The sequence below is a fragment of the Nicotiana sylvestris genome, chromosome 2, assembly GCF_000393655.2.
Source record: "Nicotiana sylvestris chromosome 2, ASM39365v2, whole genome shotgun sequence".
NCBI classification, from domain to species: Eukaryota; Viridiplantae; Streptophyta; class Magnoliopsida; order Solanales; family Solanaceae; genus Nicotiana; species Nicotiana sylvestris.
The window spans coordinates 168,839,929-168,850,371 of NC_091058.1; the positions used below are offsets into that span (position 1 = coordinate 168,839,929).

The 10,443-nt window shown below is 36.5% G+C and overlaps 1 protein-coding gene across 2 annotated transcripts in view; it reads right to left on the reverse strand.

Moving 5' to 3' along the window:
• The window catches only part of LOC104230000 (uncharacterized), a 33,219-nt gene extending 23,259 nt beyond the window's left edge, over positions 1 to 9,960 (reverse strand). The window contains exons 1-4 of one of the 2 annotated variants that reach the window (XM_070168326.1): positions 9,801 to 9,960; positions 9,470 to 9,669; positions 366 to 486; positions 182 to 284 (exon numbers count right to left, since the gene is read on the reverse strand). In XM_070168326.1, coding sequence (XP_070024427.1) covers positions 182 to 284; positions 366 to 486; positions 9,470 to 9,619 — 374 coding nt within the window. In that variant the 5' untranslated portion in view covers positions 9,620 to 9,669; positions 9,801 to 9,960. Of the gene's footprint in view, positions 1 to 181; positions 285 to 365; positions 496 to 9,469; positions 9,670 to 9,800 lie in introns of both variants that reach the window. The other variant, XM_070168325.1, reaches the window with a different exon arrangement.
• Between the last annotated feature and the right edge of the window lie 483 nt (positions 9,961 to 10,443).

The window sequence follows — 10,443 nt, forward strand, 5'->3', positions numbered from 1 at the left end:
CAATCTTAAACAGTGTAATATATGCGTTCATTCAAAAAGAAAAATGGAAAGATCAACTACAAGGAGAAACAGACAACAATCATTCAAAACACATTATTTGAGGTAAAAAAACTGCCAAACCAATTAAATGGACAGTGAACATAACACGATATACATGTAGGATATCCAGTATGATTTTTACTTTTCAGCTGCAAGAGCCTTTCTCTCTCTGTTTATGTCTTGAAGCCAATCTTCATCCTCATTGTCAAGATTGTAGTCAACAAATTCTCCAATCTCGGCCCGGGCTATAGTTAATTTGACAAAATTTCATAAATTATTATCAACTTTGAAGTAAAATAAAAATACTAGCCATGTTCTTCGCATACCTCCTCTAGCGTGTATATAAGATGTTGGCTGAGCAAAAGTGCGTGAATAATCTCTTTCATATGTATCCACCACCACATACTCAGGTATAGGTATTTCAGGAACCAACTTCTTGCTAGAAGTCTGTTGTACCTAAGGAATAAGTTTTTCCAGCAAAATCGGTTTAGCTACAAATATAACTTATCCAGATATTAAGCCTAAATTCCACATCTTATTCTGCACCATAAACTTCACAGCTTCAAAAATATTCTAGGATCCTAGTATATAACTTCCAGTGCAAGTTTAAAGCAAGAACTGTTTCCTCAAAATGCAAAAAAAAGAATAGTAGTTGTTAAGATTTCTTTATAAGAAGTACAAAAATAAAACAAAAAGGAAAAATAAAAGGACAAGTGGACTTTTGTAGGTAAGCTGATCCCGTCTAAAATATAAGGAAACCAAAATGGATTATTGAACATCTATTTTCCTCTCACTTAAAAACAGTTGTTCATTCCCCAATGTAGTTGAGTGTAGTGCACAGCAACATGACTTTAGCATCTAAAAGTATCCTTCTAGTATGATGGATATACCAGCTTTATGGCTATGGCTGAGTCACTTCCTGGGAAGAAACAATTGGGAAACTCTTAAATGATCACAAGTCATTTTCTCGAAATATTCATCATTGATTGAACAAAAAATGATTCACCTTGTTTCCTGGTGCTTCAAAAGTAGAATAGGTTAAACATATCAAAAGATTTGACTATACCCATTGTAGTCCGACATTGCACCTTAGTGTCTCACAAGGAACTTGACCCAAAAATGCTTTCACTCCAAAGATGCCTGAAGGCTTCGATTAGGGGAAATAAGGATTCTCAATCTCACCTTAAACCATCAAGACCTTAAAACTCTTACAACAGGTACTTTACAATCCCAAAGATTTCTCCATCTCTTAAAGAAAACCACGAAATAATAGGAGCAACAGTTCATGTTCATGCTTCATCATTCAAAATGAAAGAAGGAAGCCCTCATCAAGCAAGTAAACCGCTTGGCAGTTGGCTCATACTTTTGTTCGTTCAATAATACTAAACCATCAGTAACACCGACCCCAAAAAAAAATACTAAACCATCAACGACTACTGCCCATTTATAGAATGAAGAGACTTATGATAACTTATAATCTCCTATTTTAATTAGAGACCAGCAAAAGCGGAAAGGCAGTATAAAGGGGTTTTCCCTTGAAGACAGTTGTGCAAATAAGACTTAGAAATAGAAACAACTAAAACAAAACAGCATATCAGATGCTAATCTAAAAACCACAAAGTACATAGGTATGCATCTCTTAAGAAACTTGGAAAACATCTCTAAGTTTAATGAAATGGATAACCTACCTTTCTTGGATATGTTCAATAATATGCTTAAGAAAACCAGAACCCTCTATGTTAACCAATACCAATATATAGTCGTCAGCTTGATCTAACAAGATAAGTACACAACACCTACAGAACCGATGAAACACAGTCATACAAGCAAAGTCTTTCTTAAGCATCATGACTTATCTTATCACAAATTTATGCTAGAAAATATTGTTTTGAGCAGTCTGTTTTAAAAATGTAGTAAAAAAAATTCTGATTTTAGTTCCAAAACTAAGAATCCCGTTAATTCAGCCGAAGCTGCCAATTATTACCTTCTAATCTAACAAAGAGAAGTCTAACAAAAACACTGAGTTGCATGGTATGCATTATACTTCCAATAATAGGGAAAATAAAATACCAAAAAATATTGCCCAACACTCCGCATAGGCGATTCTCAAGGCAATGTATTCCCCTTTGTTCAACCAAAGCATGAAAAATACATTAGCACACACATATTAGTTAAGAAATTATTCTTGGAGCCAAAATCCAAAAACATTGAAGAATTAGGGACATAGATCACCCGGACAAAAATTTCAGAGAAGAAAATGATTTTTGAAGTGGAACCATGGAAATAGAGAAAAGGTGCAGAATGTGAAGCGTAAAAAGAAAAGCACCATGAAAAAAAAGTTCATATATTTTGTAGTGATTAATAAGTGGTAGCTTGTACAAATTGCACCTAATGTATGGGGATGTTTAAATAAATGTGGTGGAGTGTTGGCTTACAAAATGATGATTTTTAAATTCAACGTAATTGTATTAAAAGTGCTTAGGGAGGTTAGTCACTATATCCAAATGTATCCTACCCGTCCCTTAGCCTACATTACAACCAAATAAAGTCCTATTAATAATAGACTGAGTGGGGCTCGATTAGTCGAGTACTACACTAGGGGCAAGCCTGTGGTGCATCTTTGTGGCATGTAAATTGGATTTGTCAAATGATCGTTCGATGAGATTAATTTTTTGGACAAAGTTTATTTAATTAATTATTTAAGAATTAATTAAGTGTCAGTCAGTTCATTAACGGAAGTAACTGGAATGTATAATCCAAAACGTGGAACGCTGCTTTCCCTTCTGTTCACATTATGAAAAGACATCACACCCTCTTCCGACAATTACCTATAAATTCCGAGGCATGGCTTCCTTTTTCACATACTGAGAAAATATAGAACTTCCTTCTGAAAATCCAACATTCTACTTCGCAGTTTCTCTTTTAAATTCGTAAGTGTGATTTTGCTCCGTTCTTTGAGTTCGTTGGTATCCTGCAGTTTGTATTGCCACTGTTGCAGGAAGGTTTATTCCGTCTCATCCTGGGAGGATTTAATCCATTACCTTGGCAACTTGTGAGGGGGTTAAAATTCCTTAAGGACGCACAAGGAAATTGTGGACTCAGAATATTTCTTATCGTTACAGTTTTTCCAGTTTCTTCTAATAGTTTTCTAATTTCTGTTTTAACACAGTAGCGACGACAAGCTTAAGGAATTTTATATTAACGTTTCTGTGTTGAAATCTATATTGAACTGTGATATATATTTTGTATACTGGTTTGGAGACTAAAGCCTTGGCGCTTTCTACTCCGATATATTTTTTACTCCGGCTTAAAGAACATAAAAACTTTACCAGGGTATTAAATTTGAATACGGTTTGAAGAATATAATAAACTTCACCGTTTATGTTTTGAATGTTTGGTTTGGTATTCAGTTTGAAGATATAAAACCTTCACTGATTTTGAAAAGTTCTGTTTGTTGCCAACTTTACAAAAAAATGGCAAATGAGGACCAAACTAATGCTAATGGAACGGGTGCTACTGTTACGAGTGTTGCTGCCTCGTCGAGCTGTTCAACTCCTGCTCATGCTATGGCAGCAGCAGAAAAACCCGGAAAGTTTTCCGGTATTGACTTCAAACGTTGGCAAATGAAGATGCTTTTCTATCTTACTACGTTGAGTTTGCAGCGATTCATCAAGGAGGATCCTCCGGTCGTAGCTGAAGGCACTCCGGATGACCAACGATTTGTTGTAACTGAAGCATGGAAACATTCTGATTTCTTGTGCAAAAACTACATTTTGAGTTGTTTGGAAGATAGCTTGTTCAATGTCTATAGTGTCATGGAAACTTCAAAAGCGTTATGGAATGCGCTTGAGAAGAAGTAGAAGACTGAGGATGCCGGACTTAAGAAGTTCGTGGCTGCAAGGTTTTTGGATTTCAAGATGGTTGACACTAGGTCGGTCATAACTCAAGTCCAAGAATTATAAGTCATTGTGCATGACCTCCTTGCTGAAGGTATGACCCGAATCAATAATTTTATTAATAAGATTTATCTTGTTATTAATTATGAATTTATTATTGAAGGTATGGTCATAAATGAGGCCTTTCAAGTCGCCGCTTTCATTGAGAAGTTACCTCCGTTGTGGAAGGACTTTAAGAACTATCTAAAACACAAGCGTAAGGAAATGACACTTGAAGATTTGATTGTTCGTTTGAGGATAGAAGAAGACAACAAAAATGCTGAAAAGAAGTCACGTGGCAACTCGACAATAATAAGGGCTAACATTGTTGAGGAGGCGCCTCATAATAAGAAGAGAAAGAAGGATTCTGGACAAAAGAATTACCCAAGCAAGAAAAAGTTCAAGGGTAATTGCCACAACTGTGGAAATCTGGGCATAAGGTCGTGGACTGTCGTGCACCAAAGACTGATGTACAAAAGAAGAAGAATAAGAAGAATCAAGCTAATCATGGTTGAAAATGTTGAAGAAATGAAGGACTTGTGTGTCATGTCGTCTGAATACAACTTGGTAGGAAATCCTAAAGAATGGTGGATTGATTCTGGAGCCACCCGCCATGTTTGTGCTAACAAGAAGTTATTTTTCTTCTTATGCCCCCGCAGGACCCGACGAGACAATTTTCATGGGAAATTCGTCTACAGCCAAAATTGAAGGAGTTGGCAAAATTGCGTTGAAGATGACGTCGGGAAAAATTGTGACTCTAAACCAAGTTCTCCATGTTCCAGAAATTCGCAAGAATCTTGTGTCTACCTCACTTCTTGTCAAGAATGGATTCAAATGTATTTTTGTTTCTAATAGTGTTGTACTAAGTAAGAATGATGTGTATGTAGGAAAAGGTTACCTGAATGAGGGCCTTTTTAAGCTAAATGTAATAGCAGTTCCTATCAATAAAGTTAATGCTTCTTCTTACTTACTTGAGTCAAACACTTTATGGCATGCACGCCTAGGTCACATCAACTTCAAAACATTGCGAAAAATGATAAATTTGGAAGTATTGCCAAAATTGATTGCATTAATTCTAAATGTCAAATATATGTGGAATCAAAGTATGCTAAGCATCCTTATAAGTCCGTTGAAAGGAATTCAGGTCCTTTAGACTTAATTCACACAGATATTTGCGACATGAAGTCAACACCATCTCGCGGTGGGAAAAAGTATTTCATTACTTTTATTGACGATAGTACGAAATATTGCTATGTTTACTTACTTAATAGTAAAAATGAAGCAATTGATGCTTTCAAGCAATACAAGAGTGAAGTTGAAACACAATTAAACAAAAAAATCAAGATGATAAGAAGTGATAGGGGTGGCGAATATGAATCTCCTTTGAAGAAATATGTTTAGAAAATGGCATTATTCACCAAATAACTGCCCCTTACTCTCCACAATCTAATGGAATTGCGGAGAGAAAGAATCGAACGTTGAAAGAGATGATGAATGCGTTGTTGATAAGCTTTGGTTTACCACAGAACTTGTGGGGGGAAGCTATACTTACAGCTAACCGAATAATCAACCGCGTACCTCATAGTAAAACACAGTCCATTCCTTATGAAAAATGGAAAGGAAGGAAGCCCAGCTTGAACTACTTCAAAGTGTGGGGGTGTTTAGCTAAGGTACAAGTTCCTAAACCTAAAAGGGTTAAGATAGGTCCAAAAACGGTTGATTGTGTATTTATTGGATATGTAACCAATAGCAAGGCATATCGTTTTCTGGTTCATAAATCAGAAAATCCTGAGATCCACGTTAATACGGTAATAAAATCAGATAATGTTGAATTCTTTGAAACTATTTATCCGTATAAAACGGAAAGTGAATTGTCCTACCAAAAGTCAAAACGACCTCGGGAGGAAACAACAGATGGTATGCCTAATGAGGAAAATCCGAGAAGAAGTAAACGTCAAAGAACATCTACTTCATTCGGTCCAGATTTTCTGACTTTCCTGCTAGAAAATGAGCCTCGAACCTTCAAGGAAGCAATGTCTTCCCCAGAAGCACAATATTGGAAAGAGGCTGTCAATAGTGAAATAGAATCCATATTGAGCAACCACACTTGGGAATTGGTTGATCTTCCTCCAGGTAACAAAACTTTGGGTTCTAAATGGATTTTTAAGAAGAAAATAGAAGATGATGGTACTATTGACAAATACAAGGCAAGACTTGTTGTCAAAGGATTTAGACAGCGAGAAGGTCTTGACAATTTTGACACATACTCGTCGGTAACAAGAATTACATCCATTCGGATGCTAATAGCGTTAGCCGCCTTGTATGGTCTTCAAATCCATCAAATGGATGTAAAAACAGCCTTCTTAAATGGTGATTTAGAGGAAGAAATTTACATGAACCAACCTGAAGGATTTGTGGTTCCGGGAAAAGAAAAGAAGGTGTGCCGACTTGTTAAGTCCCTTTATGGACTAAAACAAGCACCCAAGCAATGGCATGCAAAATTTGATCAAACAATGTCGTCAAATGGCTTTAAGATTAATGAATATGATAAATGTGTTTACATTAAGAATGTTCCAAATCATATAGTCATTGTTTGCTTGTATGTTGATGATATGCTAATAATGAGCAAAGACATTGCCAACATTCAAGTTACTACGCGTATGCTTGCTAGTAAGTTTGATATGAAAGACCTAGGAGTTGCCGATGTAATTCTAGGAATTAAAATCCAGAGGACTCCTCAGGGTCTGGCTTTGTCTCAATCACATTACGTGAAAATGGTACTGGAAAAATTCAAACACTTGGAATTTAGAAGTGCAAGAACTCCAATTGACTTAAACCATTATCTTGTAAAGAATAAAGGTGAAAGCACGTCTCAATTGGATTATGCTCGTGTGTTGCGAAGCTTAATGTATATCATGAACTGTACACGTCCTGATATAGCTTGTGCAATAAGTAAACTTAGTCGATTCACAAGTAATCCCAACAAACGTCACTGGTTGGCAATGAAACGAGTTCTGGGATATTTGGAATATACCCAAGATTACGCTTTGCACTACAATAGATATCCTGCGGTTATCGAAGGATATAGTGATGCAAATTGGATAACCGGCTCAACAGAAACAAAGTCCACAAGTGGATATGTTTTTACTATTGGCGGAGGAGCAGTATCTTGGAAGTCTTCCAAACAGACGTGCATCGCTCGCTCTACAATGGAATCAGAGTTTATAGCTTTGGATAAGGCCGGCGAAGAAGCTGAATGGATTCGAAAGTTCTTAGAAGACATTCCGTTCTGGCCAAAACCTTTGGCTCCTATATGCATACATTGCGATAGTGAGGCTGCAATAGGACGGGCAGGGAGCGTTATGTATAACGGAAAGTCTCGTCATATACGACGAAGACATAAAACCGTTAGACAACTACTCTCTAGTGGAATTATCACTATTGATTATGTAAGATCAAAGGATAATGTGGCGGATCCGCTTACAAAAGGCCTAACTAGAGAGGGAATTGAGAAATCATCTAAGGGAATGGGACTATGGCCGAGGACAAGTCATCCTGGCGGTAACTCTACCTAGAATTTTGGATATTCCGAGATCTAGGTTCAAGGAGCTCAAACAAAGTTGTGATTGACCGGTTCAACATTGTCAAAGTAAAATCTTTGGTCCCTTCTCGTGATGAAGACAATGTTCAGTAACAAGGATAGAACTTTACACGTTCTTTAATGATTACCTAAGTTTGATGTGGTATTTATCAAATAGTGTCAATCTAAAGGATTACACGTTTAGGGATCACCTATGTAAGTGTGAAGTGCCGCTTCAATGAGAATTCTGTAAGGCCAATTCTCTACGCACTTATGAAACTAGGCGGTGTTCATGGCTGAAACGAACACAACAATGAGAACCAAAAGACGGTTAAGGGTTGGTTGTGTGACATATGGTTGTCTAGGTATACACTAAAGTTCGACGGTTCAAAGATATCAAATCTACTGATTGACCGAGTATATCCAACATATGCTCACTACGGAAAGTTCAAAGGGAAACTTACTTATCCAGATGCAATTAATCCTTACTTGCAAATCACACCGCTTTCATCTATGTTCATTCTTGTTACAGTCATTCCCATTCATGTGGGGGATTGTTGGACTTTAAGCCATTGGGCTTTAAAGACTAGAAGTGTGAATTGGGAAATAGTGGGAAATAAAATGGAGGGAAAGGAAAAATTTGGAAAATTTGAATCAAGTGAGCTTTTTCATTTATGACAAATGAACTTTGTCCCTCATTGGTGAGAGACAACTACACTTGTGTGTATAAATATAGGATCACTTCTTAGAGCTCTTAAAGGAGTTGAAGAGAATGAAGCCTCGCGCCGTCGTCGTCGCTCGGCTCGGCTTCGAATTCGGATTCGTCAAATGATCGATCGATGAAATTAATTTTTTGGACAAAGTTTATTTAATTAATTATTTAAGAATTAATTAAGTGTCAGTCAGTTCATTAACGGAATTAACTGGAATGTATAATCCAAAACGATGAACGCTGTTTTCCCTTCTGTTCACATTATGAACAAACATCACACCTCTTGCGACAATTGCCTATAAATTCCGAGGCATGGCTTCCTTTTTCACATACTGAGAAAATATAGAACTTCCTTCTGAAAATCCAGCATTCTACTTCGCAGTTTCTCTTTTAAATTCGTAAGTGTGATTTTGCTCCGTTCTTTGAGTTCGTTGGTATCCTGCGGTTTGTATTGCCACTGTTGCAGGAAGATTTAATCTGTTTCATCCTGGGAGGATTTAATCCATTACCTTGGCAACTTGTGAGGGGGTTAAAATTCCTTAAGGGCGCACAAGGAAATTGTGGAATCGGAATATTTCTTATCGTTACAGTTTTTCCAGTTTCTTCTAATAGTTTTTAATTTCTATTTTAACATACTAGCGACGACATAGATAATGTTTGCATGATCTGCCTCCATATTAAGGAAGAAAAAAGAGACCTAAACTGTCTTCTTTTTATATGATGGTGTTGTCCAGGCCAACTAGCGCACACCCCGACTATTTCACCGGTACCTACTACCTTTACCATCTCAGGTACCGAATAAATCTACCCACTTAGGCTTGGTCAGATACATACATAAACAGTCATTTCATCTGCATAACTCAAATATACTTCTCTAGAGCGTTCATATTCAAATCATGGGCGAAGCTACATTCACTTAAGGGTGACCACCCTTCGTAAAAAATCTACACTGTATGTATAGGTAAAATATTAAGTTTTAGAGCTATATATATTGGACACCCTTTGTCTGGAATTTTTTTTTCATTTCGTTCAAGTTTGACCACCCTTAGAAAAAAATTTCTTGGCTTCTCCACTGATTCAAATAATACAATGTCAACATGACTGCTATATACAATTTAAACACACACATGTCAAACCAAACTACAATAACAATCCAATAGAAACAGGAATGCAGTAAATTATCAAAACTTGGGTTGAGCAAACCTCAACATCAGCAGCTTCAGCAGCGAGACGAATGATATGATTGCGAGTATTAGACGTCGTATCATCATCCTCAAAATCCTTTACAGATTTTAGAATAGGTAACTTCTTGTGAATGTCAAGAGGGCGCGGCCTAAATGAGAGTCTACTCATTATCACCTCAACTCATTCTCCGGTCCACACAAACGACGTAAAATTTCACTCTGGGTTACGACAAACAAATAAACTCAAAATTAGTGGAAATTAGAGCAAAATTTAGTAATAAACCCATCAATCATAATGAAAATGAACTGTCAGCTTATTTTCAGAGTTCAAATACAACGGTCGAATTTACCTGTTTCCACGGGGCTAACTTGCTGGAAAAGGAAAAAAAGATCGAAAATACAAGCGCTTAGGGCTTTTATAGGGCTTTTGGTAATTAGAGATGTCGGGTTAACCCGGAAAGTTGAGATCCAAGACCCGGGCACTTGATACATAATCAAAGACCACTCAAAGAATACTGACATGTTTGGCGAGTCCTATGGTGATTTTTTTTAACCACTTCTTCGTTTCTCCGCTTTCTTTTCGTTCATTATTAAAATAGTTCAAGAGAATAAATGTAGAGAAATATAAAATACAACAAAAATCAATAAAAAATTATAAATTACCTAATGGATCTTTTAGTTACCGATTATTGTGTTATCCAATGAATTATTTTACTTTCCAAAACCAAAAACTATTCTTTTTTGAAACCTCATTGTTAAAATAAAAAATTCATAACTCTATATTAGGGTTAAGAATCCTATATAAGGGTTCTCGTTTCCTTCTTCCCTCCATCTAGGAAATTATCTTCCACTTTTCCCCTTTTATTCATTCCAATTACACAACTGCAAATTATCCGAATTTTCTAAGATAAACTAAATAACACCATAGGTTAAACAAATGTTTTAAAATATAAAGTTGGAAGTTGCATTTGTGTGAGGCGACCTTTAAACTCC